Genomic DNA, 19,458 nt, shown 5'->3' on the forward strand with positions numbered 1-19,458 from the left:
GCTCGCCAGTGTGAGTCAGTGGTTGAGAGTTGACCCAGGCACCAGGAGTTCATGGTTCAATTCCTGATCAGGGCACATGCCCAGATTGTGGGCTAGATCCCCAGTAGAGGCGTGCAGGAGGTAGCCAATCAATGATTCTCTCTCATCATTGACGTTTCTATCTTTCTCTCCCTGTCCCTTCCTCTCTGAAATCAATAAAAATGTCAAAATAAATAAATAAAAATAAAAAGGTGGGGGGAAGATGGTATGATCTTGAATTGAAGTCTATGGACACTTACAGAATAATCTCTTTATGGAATTCAGAAATATTTGAAGTCACTAAAATCAAAAGAATCAGTATTGATTTAAAGTGTACCAGAAACACATTTATCAAGGTAAAAAGACGATTTCAAAGGTATTTAGGCACTTTTTTTTAGTGATACATTTTTATTGTCAAATTTTTATAATTGAAAGTATTCCCCTTCATATCTCTGAGCAATAATAACTAAATAGATGCCAGCACTCAAGGAAAAAAAGATGCTATTTACTCATGATTAGTCTTAATTTAGTATAATCTTAGCTACATACAAGGGTTAGCATATGACACTGGAATGAGAAAAAGGGATGACAAACTAGGAAAAGGTCAAATTCCAGTTGAAACTAACAGCCTGAGTTATGATGCTTAATGCAGTGGATTGACTCTGACCTCTATTCATTCTCTTTATTGGCAAAATGTTCTTGGAAGAAGTCTTAGGTCATAGGTTTTGAACAATGGCCAACATGCATATTTAAACAAAAAAAAAAAAAGAAAGGAAGTGAAATATCTTGGTAGAGATGTAATTTACCAGTTGTTAATGGAAACATCATTTAAAAGATATTTCAAAGTTATATACTGAATATTACACTTTTATAGTGCAGGGTTACATATCCTGGGATCCACTCTCTACACCAGGTGGGCCCCCATGCCCTTCTTGCCCAGCCTTGATGAACACGTGTGCATGCCGTTTAACCATGCACCTAGAATACCTCTCACTAATTTCCACCTTCATCTTGTTCTACCTCTTTATTGAAAGCTTTGACTACACAATTATTGTACTATAAATATATAGCCAAATGAAAGAAAAATAATGTGTGTGTGTGTGTGTGTGTGTGTGTGTGTATGTACTTTAAAATTACTTGTTAAGGAATGAAAGGTTCAACCAGGAAAAGAAATGTTATTTGAATACTACTTATTTGAAATAATATGTTTAGCCACTAGATGTCACCCTTTTTTAAGCAACAAAATTTGCAACGGCAATATCAGTTACATTCCCTATAGGATATAAGTTGGTACCATTAGAATTAGCCATTCTGACATCACATCAAAGAAGCTTTAACACACAAATAAACAACAACAACTAGGATTTCCTGTAAGGCGGGCTTTGTGAGTCATGCCTGATTTGGGTCTTGTCAGTCTCCACAGCCAAATAGTTGAAATGCAACAATAGTTAATAAAGTATAATTTTCAAAAAAGTTAAAAGCACGACTCTTATACAAATATAAAACGAATACACATAAATATCTCATTCAACTCATTAATCATGGAGGAAACCAGTAAGATGTAAGAGAGAATCAAGGAATGGAAACTTAGACCGTCAGGCTGTCAAAGACCTGTGGAAATGAACGTGGCCTTAGGCACAAAACTGCATAACGTCCTAACCTTCAGAAAACGTGTTGCTTGAGGTTATGTTTTGTGCTTGAGAGAACTGATCTCTGCTACACAAAAGTCTACAAGTTAAAAATGCAAGTTCTTAGCCTACATGCGTGGATCACATACAACACTTTAGTGGCTGTGCTTAGTGCTTTACATGCATCATCCCATTTTATTCTCACAGTAATTTGAGGTAGATGCTGACACTGACTTTAGTGTGAGACTAGAACAGAATGTCAAGGACCATTCTTCAGGTCACGGACCAACAAGTGGTCAAGCTAGCATATGAATCTGGACTGCCTAGTATGGTCTTTCTCCTGGGAACATGGACTTAGCTATTACAGCATCAAGAGAATGTTGGGATTCTACAACTTGAGACACATGTGAGCATACTACAACCCCTTCACCCTCTCCTGCTCCTCATTCATAAAGGACAAATAACAGTGAAGAAATCTCAAGTGTAATAGACTGATGTTGTAAGCCCAGATCTTAACTGTTAACACTCACATTCTACAGAATTGTGTAGATTAATTATCACACCCCCTCTGCCACTCCCAATGCTTGCTCTTTGGGATGATATAATATGTCAGATCCTCTATTACAATTTAAATAAGTGGAGAGTAGAAAGTGTTCAGAGTGATGGATCTTCACCCAAAAGCCAGCAATATATTATATACCAGCAAACAAGTATGCTAGATAAAATGTTATCCATGAGGTCTGCTAAAATTGAAAAGAGGCCTTTTGCCCTACCTGGTTTGGCTCAGTAGATAGAGCGTTGGCCTGTGGACTGAAGGATCCCAGGTTTGATTCTGGTCAAGGGCATGTGCCTGGGTTGTGAGCTCGATCCCCAGTAGGGGGCATACAGGTGGCAGCCAATCAATAATTCTCTCTCATCATTGATGTTTCTATTTCTCCCTCTCCGTTCCTCTCTGAAATTGATAAAATTTTTTAAAAAAGAAAAGAGACCTTTTATAATATGCACTAGAGGCCCAGTGCATGAAAATTGTGCACTCGGGGGCGGGGGGTGTCCCTCAGCCCGGCCTGTGCCCTCTTGCAGTTCAAGAGCCCTTGGGGAATGTCTGACTGATGGCTTAGGCCCACTCCCTGCCATCAGTTGGACATTCTTAGTGCTGCTGCGGAGGCAGGAGAGGCTCTCGCCACTGCAGCTGAGCTCAGCGCTCCCCCTGTGGGAGCACACTGACCACCAGAGAGCAGCTCCTATGTTGAGTGTCTGCTCCCTGATGGGCAGTGCGCATTATAGCGACTGGTCGTTCTACCGTTTGGTCAATTTGCATATTAGCCTTCTTTATATAGGATGATATTCTTATAATATATGGTTTATATTCTTTTCAGAGAATTTGGGAAACAGGGAGAAATCTAATGAACTGACAATCATTAGAAGAAGAAGTCTGCCTGACAAAATACCTGTCTAGAGAAACTCTATTTAATTTTAAAACTTTAAAATTTTGAAGAAATTTATATATAATTAAATGAATTATAGAAGATTATCTTAAATTTCTAGGATTCATATACACAGAACCTCAGAAATATGATGTGCTCCAAGCTTTATTATAATTCAACTTCAATTCTTAAAAAGATTATACCACTCAGCCAGTGGCTGGGAAGATTTAGAAAACTGATCAAATATTACTATACTAGAGGCCGGATGCACAAAATTTGTGCAAGAATAGGCCTTCCTTCCCCCAGCTGCTGGCACCAGCTTCCCTCCAGCACCCGGGACCCAGGCTTCCCTTGAAGCCCTGACTTTGTCCAGAAGGTCGTCCAGAAGGATGTCCAGTCTAATTAGCATATTATGCTTTTATTATTATAGATGACTTATTTTACTAGAGCCAGTCTCCTTATCACACATACTCTGATACAACTGTGAAAGGTGTGTGTGTGTGTGTGTGTGTGTGTGTGTCTCCAAGGATATTATTTATTCATCTCTATACAGATAAAAGTGAAGGAAACACTGTGAGGTCCCCAGGCAAATAAAAATGTGTCTACGTGTTGGTGTATCACATTTGCATTTACACTTGCTCTAAAACATGAAGAAAGTTATATAAAAATTTTTAAAAAGCGCTACTTTTTATGTAGGCAGTCTGTTGTCTAGTGCTCAGCTTCTTCATTTTTCATGGGTTATAAAATCTTTTAGGACAGAAGACATTCCTTACAAGATCATCATATTATGTTTCTAGCTTTAGAGGTAGATGTGATTTTAGTAATAAAACACCACATTTAAGGCTCTATTTTGCACATCTCTTGTTGCCTTTGATTTATTCTTCGATGTGAGAAATCAGAACTTTTCTAAAGTCTAATTTTTGAAAAAAATTGAGTAGTCTCTTTTCATTAAACCATCTGCTCTACATGATTACAGTGACTCACTATTATCACTGAAGCTCCCTTTTTGTGATTACATTTCTTGTTCAACCAATAGAGATCTTTGGGAAGCATTTATTTCTGATAAGGCACATCATTGTTAATATAGTAGTCAAATGATTATAATCAATCCAGATTCTTAATGGATAGCATCTTAAAGAATTTATGTAAATTTAATATATTATTAATGCAAATTAGTGTATTTAACACCAAAGAAGAATCTAAAGATGGTACTCACGCAGGTTTAATTGTATGGGCATGCTTTTCATGGACAAAGGCACCAGCGAGACCTCCAGCTCCTGAATTTAGATACTGGATTGAAAATAAATTAAATTATATGGGTTTATCTGAATATATGACAAAGATAAACAATGGAACCTTTTTCTTGTTGTTGTTAAGGAACCAACTTTTGACCAGTTCAATATGTGTGATTATTTGAACATTCATAATAAAATAAATTTTGGGTTACCTTGTTCAAAGAAAAACAAATAAAACATGGAAGTGTTAATTGAGAATAAATAGCTATTACTTTTTTGGCTAAATTTTGCCCCAACTAATAGATAACAGTTCCACTGAAGTCAATCTAATTTCAAAGCTCATTAGTTTCAATTATTTTGTCACAAAAATATTTAAGTAATAATAAAACTTCATATTTTAAAAACACCTAGATTAAAAATGGTTTCATTTCTATGCTCCCTGTCAATTAAATTGTCTTCAAATATCAAATGCAACTTGATTTCATAAGAATTATCTTACACATGTAGAAATTTCACAACATATTATAAAAAAACACCAAAACTAAAAACTCAATTAATTTGAATTAATTTTTAGGTGTAAAATGTTGTTATTTTCCCCATAATCTCCTGACTTGCTATAGCAGCCAGGGAATTGAAGGAATAAGTACTCTATAGTAGATGAAAACACCAGAATTTAATTATCATACTATAAGATTGGATGACTATAATTAACTAAAATCAGAAAATATACTAATAAAATGGAGAAAAGTAATTCAAATAGCTAAAATTGGTCAACTTTCTAGTGTTTTAATTAGGTTAATGTTAATGGGGAATAAAAGGATGTAAATATATAAACTAATTTGTACCTTATAGGAGCACCAGCAGGCAAAGTCAACTCCCCAGTCATGTAAGTGGAGTTCAACATTTCCAACTGCATGCGCTAGATCAAAGCCAACAAAACAACCCTGGGGGAGAACATAATAACAAGTTTTAAATTTGCTTAATGATTATAAATAGTCCGTACACATATCTTTAAGAAAATCTTTGACAAAGAGATCAACCAAAGGACTTGTATGCATGCATATAAGCATAACCCATGGACACAAGCAGTAGTGGGGTGAGGGCATGTGCTGGGGGGTGGGAATGGCTGGGAAGAGGTCAATGGGGGAAAAAGGAGACATATGTAATACTTTAAACAATAAAGAATTTTAAAAAATTAAAAGGACCAATAAGAGATTGTTCTCAGATAAAAAGAAAAAAAAGAAAAAAGAAAATCTTTGACAAGCTAATATAACAGAAATTTGGTTCATCCTTTGGTGCAGTGGTTCACTAAGAGTGAATCACAAAATCCTGGGCATTCCCAAAACACTTTTAGGTCAGAACAATTTTCATAAAAGCAAGACATTCTTTGCCTTCTCTACTGTGTTGATATTTGCAATGATAATGCAAAAGCAGTGATGGGCAAAACTGCTGGCACCTTAGCATAAATGAAGGCAGGGGCCCCAAACTGTTCTGGTTGTCACTGCACATCAAAGCCATCAAGTTACAGGGTGGGGAAGAAAGATCATCCTACTTTAAAATATCCTTGATAAATCTGTAAAGATGATGAATTTGTATTAAATCTCAAAATATTCATATTTGAAGGTTTAATGTGGGAAGTATGCTTAAAATATTAGACCACATTCTGAAGTAGGATGGTTCTTTCAGAGTAATGCACGTATGCGATTATTTGAGTTGCAATCTGAACAAGCCACTTTTACTTGATGAAGAATCTCACTCCCCTACCCATGGAAGAGAAACCGTTAGACAATATTATAAATGTATGAGTCTGTCAATTCAAGAAAAACAACTCACAGTATTTGTTTCTATTTTTTTTAAAGTAGTTTCTAAGAGAAATTAACATTTTAAAAAACTTGTGCTCACTTCTATGAATATGACCCCTTCCCAGTATTTAAAGATATTTCTCCTGAGCTTAATAGTGATATATAATTTTAAAATAATACATAATGAAATGTGTAAGTAATTGGAAAATATCCATAGCTCAGTGAAAATATGCATAGCTCAGTGAACCAAATGGCCAATCTTGATGTTACATATCATGGATAAAAGGTCCATTCAAAATGCAAAATCAACCAATGGATTTTACTGTAACAAAGTATAGACAGTTCAGTAATTTTGTTTCACGTTCTGCACTACAACTCCCGAGAAGTTCTCACTTGTCAAATTCGTGTGCAGTATCAAAAAATATGCAGTTAAACTACTCCTGCTTTTTTCTGACTATATGTCTGCACGAGGAACAATTTTCTTCCTATTCTTCACAAAAAAAATATGAATGCAGAAGCAAATTACACACATACACACAGAAAGCTACCTTCTATTAAACCAAACAGTAAAGGAATTTGCCAAATGTAAAACATTTTTTTTTTGCTTATTTCAGAAAATATAGTGTTTTTTTTCCTTAATCATATATAATTTTTGTTAATATGTAATGGGTTTGATATTGCTATTCTAAAGAAAATTTAAAAATAAATAAATATATTTTAAAATTGTTTTAATTACAAATACAATAAATAGAAAGAGATGTAAACATAGCATAAAAACCTTTTAGAGAACTATTGCTGTAGTGTATCCTACTAAATGTCCATTAATGGACGTTTTTAGTTTATCACTTAATCCCACATCATGCCCACAACAAGTGTACACATGTTGTGGTAAATTGCCTTAACAGTTCCAATTCTTTGTCCCTTCTTGTCCTTTGCCATGTAATTTTTCAGTTCCTTCCACTGCGGGCAGGGTTCTATTCTCTGCAACTTGGATCTGCCAGGTGAGTTGTTTTGACCAGTGGGATGTTAGCACATGTACTACAAGTAGAATCCTTAAAGCACTTGAGTGGTTAGGCTTGCTCTCTCTTGCCCTCTGCCATCTATGAGAAGGACTAGCTTGGCCAACCTGCTGGCCCAGGTGGAAGATGAAAAAATGTCTATCAGATTCCATCTTAATGAGCTCAGCTTGGTTCTGCTGGTCTCCCCACTCTCCTTTCTTTAGCTAGAGATACCTGCGTGAGCTCAGCTGAGACTAGCAGGGTTCCTAAAGCCAAGTCCTGCTCCAATCAGCTGACACAAAGGTGACTGTGGGAGCTGAGAACCATTTATCCCAAGATCTACCTCAGTGGTATGCAGATTACTTTGAGGCAACTTTAGCAGCAGGCTCCAGAGAAACTTCTGCCCCTCCCTTTAACTACCTAAAAATCAACTTGAATTAGGGACCTCGGCCATAATAAGAGATTATCAGAGATAACTTCTTTTGGCTTATCTGTAGGGCAGGGCAAATGTCTATTTACTAAACATCTGTTCTTCTTGTCATCCTGCAATGATCTCTTGACACTTCCCAGGTGTGTTACCTCATCCCTAGACCAGGATGTCTTACATACTGATGTTCCCTTTCTATCTCTAAGCCAACTCTGCATGTAACTCTCATGTAAGCGAAGGTCCTGTACATATATATGTATTACTTTTGGTTTTCTCTTGCTAATCTGTCTCATATCTATTTGATTATTAATCCAGCTAGAAGAACCTTGATGGTAGAATATTTTGTTCCCTCCCACACAGCCCATAAAATAATGATGTTTTTTACTCTATGCTGTGTTCTTCCTTTACACTGAGTGGAATCTTTTTTAAAAAAATATATATTTTATTGATTTTTTACAGAGAGGAAGGGAGAGGGATAGAGAGTTAGAAACATCAATCAGCTGCCTCTTGCACACCCCCTAGTGGGAATGTGCCCACAACCAAGGTACATGCCCTTGACCGGAATCGAACCTGGGACCTTTCAGTCCGCAGGCCGACACTCTATCCACTGAGCCAAACCGGTTAGGGGCCTGAGTGGAATCTTTATCAGCTCCTTATTAGCTGAATCTATTCTGACTTATTTACTTCTATAGCTACAAGTGTCTTGTATATCTGCCTAGTAGAATTCGGTGTTTTAGAAACAAATACTTCCAAAAGGACAATCTGGATTAGTGAATTTGTATCATCCAAACTGTACCTAACTAGTAACTTTCTAATTTAATGGCTAACCATCAAAACCACTTAGCTTTCTGCAAATCAGCATAAGTTTTACTTAGAGAATACAGTGACTCATTCCACATTAAGACAACTTTGTACCTGAACATTAATTTAAAAGAAAAACAACAACTGATCATAAAATGGGGATGGGGAGGGTGATAATTCACTTTGTAGAAATGTTTTACCTCTTAGTTCTTCTATTGTTTACTATATACACATATAATATTACATTCTCAAAACTGTAAATTTTTTGCCACTTTGAAGAAACATCTATCAATTGAGGTTTTCAAAGGAAATAATTGCAGAGGGGCCAGTTTTAGATTGTTCTAACACCTCTTAAGAATAAAGAAATTCAAACTGCTATTATGGGTACTTTCTCTAGAGGAGAGGATGCAAACTATGACCTGTTCTTAATAAATAAAGTTAACACTCTCATTTGTTAAATATTGTCTATGGCTTCTCTTGTAGGTGAATTGAGTAATTGAAACCCAGACCATAAGGCTGACGAATTCTAAACTATTTACTATCCCATCTGTTGCGGAAAAAGTTTTCTGACTGTTACCCTAGAGCCGTGGTCGGCAAACTGTGGCTCGCAAGCCACATGCGGCTTTTTGGCCCCTTGAGTGTGGCTCTTCCACAAAATACAACGTGCAGGCGCACGTACAGTGCGATTGAAACTTCGTGGCCCATGCGCAGAAGTCGGTTTTCGGCCTGGGCGAGTCTATTTTGAAGAAGTACTGTTGATATTTGTCTCTGTTGACTAATGAGTTTGCCGACCACTGTGAGAGCATAGTTTCTATTAAAAACAACATTCAACATATTAAAGAATCAGTTAATTAGAAACCTTGCTCATTATAATGTAGACTAAACTTTCATCTCAGAAAAAGTTTTTACTGGTAAAATATAACTAATTTGGGGAAGAGGTGTATTTGGGCTTTGTTCCTCACAAAAAAGAAGCAACACATATCATAAAAATACAATGGATGCTCCATTTTAACATAAGATTTAGGAGTGATAGAAAAGAAATACAATTAATTTCTATCAAAATTTAGAGTTTAGCAAAATCTGGGTTTGCAAACTTAACATTTTTACAACTCAACTTTTCATAGATACGATTTTACAACTTAAATTTTCTTGGAAACCTCAAGGATCAGAAAACTCAGCACTTTATTATCAATTATTTATAAAGAATAGGCACAATGAGGAAACCATGAAACTTCACCTACTTTATCCCATTATTAAAAGCCCTGTGGTACATCTGTGGCACCACATTAAAACAACAACACTCACGCTCCTACAATATGTTTTAACGCATGTACAATTCTTTCCCCATAGATGGCATAAAACATAAGTTATTAAAATATAACCATTTTGATTAAAAGACCAGAAGATACAAAGTTGAATATTACCACAAAATGATTTTACAAAAGTTTCACTAGATGGCAGCATCATAAAAATTAAAGAACTCATCGTTCCTCCAAACCTCTTTATAGCTATCTAGTTAATATTTTTTTTATTATATTACTTCTAAGAGTAATTAAAACAATATGAATTGGTGAAAACATAAACTCCACACTTGAGTACCTATTTCATGTAAATTTTTAAATAAACAAATATTTGTTTAACAGGTTTTATTAAAATTACCTACAGGGTCCACACTCGTATTGATACAACCACATAGAAGCATAGGAGTGTTCAGCCACCTTGCTTTACATTAGTCCCCAGACTATTGCAGTAGTCTTCTCTAAATATATTTTTATTGAATTTAGAGAGAGAGGAAGGGAGAGGGATAAAGGCATAGAAACATCGATGAGAGAGGAAGTCATCGATTGGCTGCCTCCTGCAGGGCCTGCACTGGGGATAGAGCCTGCAACCCTGGCATGTGCCTTGACTGGAATCTAACCAGTGACCTCTTGGTTCCTGGGTGGATGCTCAACCGCTAAGCCACACTGGCTGGGCTGTGGTAGTCTTCTAACCACTACAAATACTTCCAGCCTTCCTTCCTTCCATGAGCTTGCAAAATCACACATTTGATTGTAAGATTCCCTGTATCCATTCAAAGAACCACCCATTAACTTCACAATGGAACTCACTGTCCTTGATTTGGCTCCTAACTACATTTCAGATCTGGTCCTCTCCGGCTTTCTTGTCTGGGGTGTTCCATACCTCCTTCCCTCTATTTGCATAAACTTTTCTGTCTCATGCAACATGAGATCCATCTTGCTGATGGACACTCACTTATCCTTTCACTGGCCAAACAGGTCTGTATTTAAAGATAATCAACAATGTGCAGAGCACAAGCACGAACCCAGGAATTTTGTGGGGTCCACCCTCAAAGAACTTGCATGCATATATGCAAAACCCATAGACATAGACAATAGTGCAGTGAGGGCCTGGGAGGAGGCAGGAGTGGGGAGGATGGGGTCAATGGTGGGGAAAAAGGGGACATTTGTAATACTTTCAACAATAAAGATGAATTTAAAAAATAAATAAATGAATAAACAAAATAGAAATAGGCCCAGAAATACAGAGAACAAGCTAATGGTTGACAAAGGGTAGGGGGGAGGGGTGTTGGAATGCAAATATAAATAAAACAATGAAACTTTCCCCTCTACTCCCCTCCCGCTCCACCTAAAAAAAGATTGTGTAATAAAATCCACAGGGCATATGAGAAAAATGGTTTTTGGGACAACACTCAAAAACTTGGTCAGTGACACACAAAAAATGGATAGAAACCTGATAAAGATGACAACACAATTTTTCACATGTTAAATGATTAAGAAACAAAATAAATGGGTAGAGCTCTTGAATAACCTTTTTTCCAAAGAAGACAGACAGATGGCCAATAGCCATATGAAAACATGACCACCATCACTAATCATCGGGGAATTGCCAAAATGAGATATCACCTGTCAGAATGGCAGTTATAAAAAAAAAAAAATCAAAACAAACAAGTGTTGGTAGAGAAATTTGATTCTTCATACACTGTTGGTGGAAATATAGATGGTACATCCAATACGGAAAACAGCAAGGAGTTTATTCGAAAAATTAAAAATGCAACTACCATATGATCCAGCAATTCCTCTTGTGGGTATTTAACCAAAAGAATCCAAAACACTTGAATCCAAATCATAAATTATGTTCATTGAAACATTATTTAAAAGAGCCAAGATATGGAAACAACCCAAGCTTCCATTTATTGATGAATGGGTAAGCGAGATGTGGTACATATATACAATCTAATATTACTCAGGCATAAAAAAGAATGAAATATTTCCATTTGTGACAGCATGGATGAACCTAAAGAAGTAAGTCAGAGAAAGAAAAATACTGTATGATTTTACTAAAATGTAAAATCTAGAAAACAAAATAAATGAATAAACAAAATCTAAACAGACTCATAGATTCAGGTAACACACTAGTGGTTACCAGAGAGGAGAGAAGTTGGTGGGTAGTAAAATAGTCAAAGGGAATTGAAAAGTACAAATATTCAGTTATAAAATAATAAGTCACATGTGTATTATATAACAAATATAGCAATCTTCTCTATATAGAAAAGTCTAATATGCCAAGTGTCCCCTCAGGAGTTCAACCAGGAGACCAGGAGTTCGACCGCTCACTATGATGTGCGCTGACCACCAGGGGGTGGTGTGGAGTGAAGGAAGGCCCCGGTCAGCAGCCAGCAGCTGGGGAAGGGAGGCCCCGGCTGGCAGCCGGAAGGCCCCAATTGGCCCTGATCACTGGTCAGGCCTAGGGACCCCACCTGTGCACGAATTTTGTTCACTGGGCCTCTATTAATATTATAATAACTTTGTATGGCAACAGATGATAACTGGGCTTATCATAGGGATCATTTTGTAATGTATATAAATGTAAAATCACTATGATGTGCTCCTGAAATGAGTAAGATATTTTATGCCAATTATACATTAATTTAAAATAAATTAAAAAAAACTACAATGTGCTGCTATTAAAAACTAATCAGATCCGCTTTTGGTAAGAATGGTGAGCAATAAAAACTCTCATGTATATGCCAGATTGATACAACCCTTTGGAAAATTAGCATTATTGATTAAAAGTGACCATACACATACCTAATGTTCTGAGAATTCCCCTTCTAGCTACACATTTAACAGAGATGTGTATGAATGTTTACCTAAAGAAATTTATAAGAATGCTCAGAGTAGCATTTATTTTAATAGCCCTCAAGTGGGGAAAAAACACCTAAATGTCTATACTGATTATGCTGGAAATAGTGATCTATTTCATACACTGTAATTATATACTGAAATAAAAATAAAACTACTGCCGAAACCGGTTTGGCTCAGTGGATAGAGCGTCGGCCTGCAGACTGAAAGGTCCCAGGTTTGATTCCGGTCAAGGGCATGTACCTGGGTTGAGGGCACATCCCCAGTGGGAGATGTGCAGGAGGCAGCTGATCGATGTTTCTCTCCCATCGATGTTTCTAACTATCTATCTCTCTCCCTTCCTCTCTGTAAAAAATCAATAAAATATATTTTAAAAAAAATAAAACTATTGCTACATGTAACGTGAATAAATGTTACAAATGTAATAGTAATAAAATGTCAGATACAAAGTAATACATATTGTAATATTATAAATATATATGTATCTATCTATATCTATATCTATCTATATCTAGATATATATGTATCTTTATATAAAGTTCAAAGATGGACAAAGCTAATATACAGAGTGTCCCAAAAATGTATACACACTTAAACAGCTGATATAGCTCAATTGATGTTTCTTTATTTTCAGATTTAACTCATTAGAATTAATAATTATTCAAAGCGTGTGTACACATTTTGTTAGAAGTCAGGAGAGTGGTAGAGAGCTAACAGGCAGTATTTGGAAGAAGGCACAATAGGAGATACTGAGTGTTATAAATGTTCTAGAATTTTTTTGCTGTAGGTGTGATGGTTTTCAGGATTCAAAATAACTCATCAAGCCATTTATGATTTCTCTCTTTTTCCCATGCATGTATTTATTTAATTAACATGTTCTTCACAATATCTGTCACTTTCCTTTTACATAAATGTAAAGTTCCTACTTCCAAATACTCTTGTTGTTTTATTGCTCCATCCAACATCATTTTTGTTTCCAACCATACTTCATGTCTGAAAACTTTCCTTTTTTTTTTTTATCTCACTGAGCCACTCCTAACAGCCTTTTCTATAATTTCCTATCTCTCTCTTGATTGACACCTTTAATATTCTCTCTGCCTCTCCTTCAACTTTATCTTCATAGACCACCCAAGAGAGCTATGTCTGTCTACATTTTAATGAACTTTTCTCAACCTCCGATGATGATGGGGGGAGTTGTATAGCAAGAGTATAAAAGTTTGTTAGAACAATTTTATAATGGATCTAAGTCTGCTATATCACCATTTAACTCCCATAGTACTAGTATATCAGTTCTTTGTGGTTACATTTAGATGAAACTGCTCATTCATATCTTTATTTGTCTGAAAACTCCAAGAGAACTTCAGTTGGTAGGCACTTATGATATTGTTTAAGTGAACAGAAGCATGCAAAATGCTGAGAGAATGGTTTTAGCATCCAAAGTAGTGAAGAATGAGAATTACATAACACCTAAGTAAATAAATGTATTTTTATTTTAAATGGGAAATAAAGAAAATGAATTTCTGAGCCACTTTCTATAACTTCATATTGAGGACCTATGAGGGGGAGGTGACCATCACTGAACAGCAGGAAGTGTGCAACCCAATAGATATTTTATCCTCTTCAATATCCACAATGAATTTATTAGCTGAGTCTTGTTATCTCAAAATAACACTTTTGAAAATAGAGACTCAGAAAAGGCAAGTAATTTGCTTAAAATCATATAACAATTAAATGATGTAGCCAAGACGAACCTTAGACTGTGTGATTGATTCCAAAACTCATGGTCTTTCTTCTCTGTCTCATGCTCATTTCTATGAAGGTTAATGAGACGTGTGTGTATACGGAGGGATTCAGGGACTGCTGATTACTGGTATAACATTTTAAAATATGATTTTTATTGGCCTCCCTTTATTTTGGTGCTTAACATTTAATATCTAAATTAAGAAGACATTATCTTTATATCTTCTGTAATGCACCACTTTCATAGTTATCTATCAAACCAGTTGGAAGTCATGGTTGGAAGTTCCTAGAGACTGCTGATAACAGTGCTAAATTTCTTTTCATTAGTTCCATTCATTAGCTTCAATAACTGAATATATTAACTAGACCTCACACATAGATTAATCCCATAACTTACTAATGTTCAGAACAAAACTTGATTGTCACCTTTTTAAATACATGATTTCATTGCCGAATCAAGTAGAACTGCTATTTAAGGATGTTTTTCCTATTCTATATAGTTTTTTTTATTGTTTAAACTATTACACACAGTAGAACATACGTCTCCTTTTTCACCTATTGACCTCGCCCCAGCCCCCCACCTCATCCCACACACATGCCCTCACCCCCCTAGTGTCTGTGTCCATTGGTTATGCTTATATACATGCATACAAATCATTTGGTTGATCTCTTACCCCACCTTAACCCTCCACTGCCTTTCGCTGAAGTTTGACTGTCTGTTCGATGCTTCTTTGTCTCTATACCTATTTTTGTTCATCAGTTTATGATGTTCATTATATTCCACAAATGAGTGAGATCATGTGATATTTATCTTTCTCTGACTAGCTTATTTCTCTTAGCATAATGCTCTCCAGTTCCATCCATGCTGTTGCAAATAATAAGAATTCCTTATTTTTTACAGCAGCGTAATATTCCATTGTGTAGATGACAAAGGAGGCAAGACAGTCTCTTCAATAAATGGTGTTGGGAAAATTGGACAGATACATGCAAAAAAATGAAACTAGACCACCAACTTACACCATACACAAAAATAAACTTAAAATGCATAAAGGACTTAAATGTAAGAGGGGAACCATAAAAATCTTAGAAGACACCGTAGGCAGCAAAATAACAGACATATGTCATAGCAATATCTTTACCAATACAGCTCCTAGGACAATGGAACTAAGGAGAAAATAAACAAATGGGACTGCATCAAAATAAAAAGGTTCTACACAGCAAAAGAAACCATCAACAAAACACAAGAAAGCCCACTGCACGGGAGAACACATTTGCCAATGTTATCTCCGATAAGGGTTTAATCTCCAACGTTTACAGGGAACTCCTACAACTTAACAAAAGGAAGATAAACAATCCAATTTAAAAAAAATGGGCAAGGTACCTAAAAAGACACTTTTCCGAAAGAAGGCCTAGAGACATATTTAAGGATTTTAAATCCAAATTGTAACTGTTGAGTGTTGCTCCTCTCCGGTCTCTTTTTTTTAAAGCAAACATATATTAAAATAACTTTTTTACAAAAGCATATATAAAATAACACAATTTCAAAGTGGTAAACAATTTAAGTGTGATTTGGTAATACTTAAGAAAAAGTTCTTATTGTAGGTGTAATTTCTTAAGATTATTAGGGATAAAAATGACTTCCTTAATGTGAACTGTGCAAAACTCCATCTTCTGATAAGATTTTATTCTGCACCTGTCCTTTTCAGCTACCTAGGATTAAGCAAGACTGAAGTATATTTATAATGAGTTACAGTGTGACAAACGGCCTTAGCATGTAGCTACTCTCCTAAATATTCTGTCTGCTTCTTGTTGACTGAGCAGCTCAGTACAGGTGGTATCACTGGCAGGAAGCTCACCTGTGCTGCTGCCTAGAGGTAAACATTGGGACAGTAGATGCTAGTAAGGAGGTGAGACCAAAGAAGTGATAAAAGGAGGTTTAAAGGGAGATGCCTAAAGCAAAAAGAATTATAAGTTTTTTTATACGTAAAGCTTTCTCTTTTTTTAAACTCTTTAAGTAATTTTACATAGACACAAAGATATTTCACTAGAAGTACAGTCAGTAGGGTGATGTGTGGGGCGCCGTGAGAAGGAGCAAATGACGTGCATACCTTTGCTTGTCCGGCTTTTGTGATGGCGGGCATATTAAAGTGCTGTCCAGTATAATAATGCACCCCACTAAACAGGATCACTGCAATAGAGTCTCCTTCCTTCTCAATTACTTCAAGGATGTCTTCTGTTCTCAAGGTTTCTTCCCCCTAAAGGCACAATAATGAATTTCTCACTTCATAGTTCCCAATCTAAAATTCACCATGAGCACTTTCCCTCCATAAGTAAGTCAAAGGTAATTTTTCTTTTCAAATCAAAGATCTTCCAAAATTTGGCAAGAGAGAGGCATTTGAGCATGATTTTTATTATTATTAAATAATGATAATAACATAGTAAAAAAAAGTTTTATAAAGTATAATTTTTTGCAGAACCCTACTTTATTTTCCAATTGATTGTTGCTATTTGCATACCTATAATTTGTTTCCTTCTTATCCCCACCCAATAAAATACAGAAAGTACAAGTCCATGAAATTTACATAACACGAGAAATTTCTTAGAGATAAGTATTTCACTTAACAATCTAATATTGTGAATTTTTGATAGAATAAAAATACTAATGCATCTTTCATCTGGATATAACCTAACTGTTATCTTTTACTAACTTAAGTGTAAAATTTCCTCCACAGCAGTCTAAACATCAAGACCCAAACATGAAAAATATCAGTAAAACTTAATTATTAAGGTAATTTTCTGCACATCTCCCCACATAAGACCAATGATTGGTCACTTAGTGAAAATTGTGCATGAATTTAGATTTGGTCTTGTAAACAACTTGAAAAAATAAAAAGAAATCAGCTAAATACAAAGTATCAAATTGTATCATAACTATTTTTATCTATTTATGAAATCTTCAGAAATATTCTCCAGTGCTATATCTCACATGATTTTGAGGTGAAAGCATCACTAATTATATTAATATTAGAAGGATTTCAGGGATTTTCATTATTCATAAGTTTTCCTTCAGTTATTTTTTAATAATTCTTGCTTTTTGCTAATTACTGAATCCTGTGTTAGGCCAAAATACTAGTATATATATATATATATATATATATGATACATACTCTAGTTTCTACTAGAAGCTTAGAATTTGTTTACAAAATGGAAATCTATAAAAATAGTATTGATATTAAAATCTCTGAGTTCTTTAGTGATGTGTACTTTATATATAAAAAGGGTTTCAGTAATTCTAAAACAATCTTCTAAGTAAAATGAATAATATAATAATCCAAATCTCTTTTTCTTAAAGGAATCTAATATGGTTGTCCACCATAATTTCAAAAAATAGTAAGAAACGTACTCTATATACTAATACTTATTATTTCTTTTAAGAATCAGTATTAAGCAAATAAATATATTTGTTGAAGATAGGATATGGCCCAGCTGATATGGCTCAGTGGTTGAGTGTCGACCTATGAACCAGGAGGTCAAGGTTCAATTCCTGGCCAGAGCACATGCCTGGGTTGTGGGCTAGGTCTGTGCAGAAGGCAACCCATTGATGATTCTCTCTCATCATTGATGTTTCTATCTCTCTCTCCCTTTCCGAAATATTTATATGTCTATATCTATATCTATATCTATATCTATATCTATATCTATATCTATCTATATCTATATCTATCTATATCTATATTCATATATCTATATATATAGATATATAATATTTATCTATATATATATAAATGATATCTATGGCAATAATTTTCAACTGGTGTGCTGCAAGGATTTTTAGACCTGCAACATTCAGCTATTTAGTCAGGGGCACTGATGTTGTGTCAAATAAAAAAAAAATGACAACAGCCAACACAACAATAGCCATCAGATGTGAATGAATCAAAATTATACCTATTTTTTTGTCAGATCAGCAAAAAGTATATTTTTTGGTGTGCCGCAGAATTTTAGTTCTAGTAACCAGTTTATGTGCTCCAGGAGGTGAAACAGGTTGAAAATCTTTCATGTTGACTGCTCTGATCTAGTAACGCTAAAGAGTGCTCCAAGATTATGATTAACTCATGAGTCTTCATAACACTTGTCATTTTTAACATCAAGACTTGTGATATATTAGTGGCTATATTCCTTTTTGTTGGAAATTAGCTATTTATACATGACCTATGGGGAAAAAAATATCCTCTCACAGGTGTGGAAACTTCCATTTCCTTAATTTATTGCATGCTGGCAAATAGAAGTGAATGAAGTAGGTTTTAATTCTTCAACGTATTCTCTGTCGAAAGAAATAATTGCTCAAACCGACTAGCAGCATCATTTGTGAACTTAACATTTATTCTATGTGGATATCCTGGTGTGAAATTTCACAAGCCGCAGGGTCTCTATGTTAAAGTTTCTACAACTTACTAGTAGCCTTATATCTCTATTAATGTAAAGTGTGCATTATTTCTGATCTTACACATATTGTCAAGTCTGATTAGGTGTTTCCTTTGTTACCTGCTTAAATATGAAGGGATCTCAGAGGGATAAAGTAACTTTCCCAAAGTCCCTTACCCAGTAAGTTGGTGGGTCTGGGATTGCTCAGGGGTATATCAGCCACTTATGAAGCACAAGCTTTTAATACTATGTCACATCCCTTTCTACACCATAGTCCAAGCTCAAACGAAAACATTTGATACTTAGAATAAGAAGAGACATAAAAGATGGCATCATTCAGTTCCAAGAAAATATTACTAGTTTTTAATATGATTTTAATGGCATCCACAGGCAATGACATCTGAAATTTAAAATGATATATGCAATTTGCCATCTTCACCCTCCCACTGAAGAATATGGCAGACTCCAGTGCTATTAATAGTAAAAGACTTTGCTTGTAATATGACCAGCCCTTGGAAAATGAAAATAAGTATACTCTTGACTTAATCCCCCATTTTAAACAAAATGACCTGTTACTGAATGATAGGTTTTTTTAAACGTTCTTGAAAGTTCCATTAAGATAATGAAGATAGTAAATATCTAAATAAAACAAAGAAAAAAATCAATACTAAATAGAAGTATGATGAATATGTATTTCTCTTTCTCATATACCTCTCTTGGCTTTACAATCCGCATACTTGTCTCAGTGTTGAGTCCATGAAGTTGAAGCTGTGATTCAATAGCATACTGAAAAATAA

At 35.2% G+C, this 19,458-nt stretch overlaps 1 protein-coding gene across 3 annotated transcripts in view; it reads right to left on the bottom strand.

Moving 5' to 3' along the window:
• The window catches only part of KYNU (kynureninase), a 98,904-nt gene that overhangs the window by 33,345 nt on the left and 46,101 nt on the right, over positions 1-19,458 (bottom strand). For 2 of the 3 annotated variants that reach the window (XM_070423459.1, XM_070423460.1), the window contains exons 7-10: positions 19,373-19,447; positions 16,345-16,491; positions 5,151-5,249; positions 4,287-4,360 (exon numbers count right to left, since the gene is read on the bottom strand). In XM_070423459.1, the coding sequence (XP_070279560.1) occupies positions 4,287-4,360; positions 5,151-5,249; positions 16,345-16,491; positions 19,373-19,447 (395 nt within the window). Of the gene's footprint in view, positions 1-4,282; positions 4,361-5,150; positions 5,250-16,344; positions 16,492-19,372; positions 19,448-19,458 lie in introns of those variants that run through there. The other variant, XM_070423461.1, reaches the window with a different exon arrangement.

Source organism: Myotis yumanensis, unplaced genomic scaffold (genome assembly GCF_028538775.1).
Source record: "Myotis yumanensis isolate MYYU_CA2020_CCGP unplaced genomic scaffold, mMyoYum1.0.hap1 SCAF_8, whole genome shotgun sequence".
Lineage (NCBI taxonomy): Eukaryota > Metazoa > Chordata > Mammalia > Chiroptera > Vespertilionidae > Myotis > Myotis yumanensis.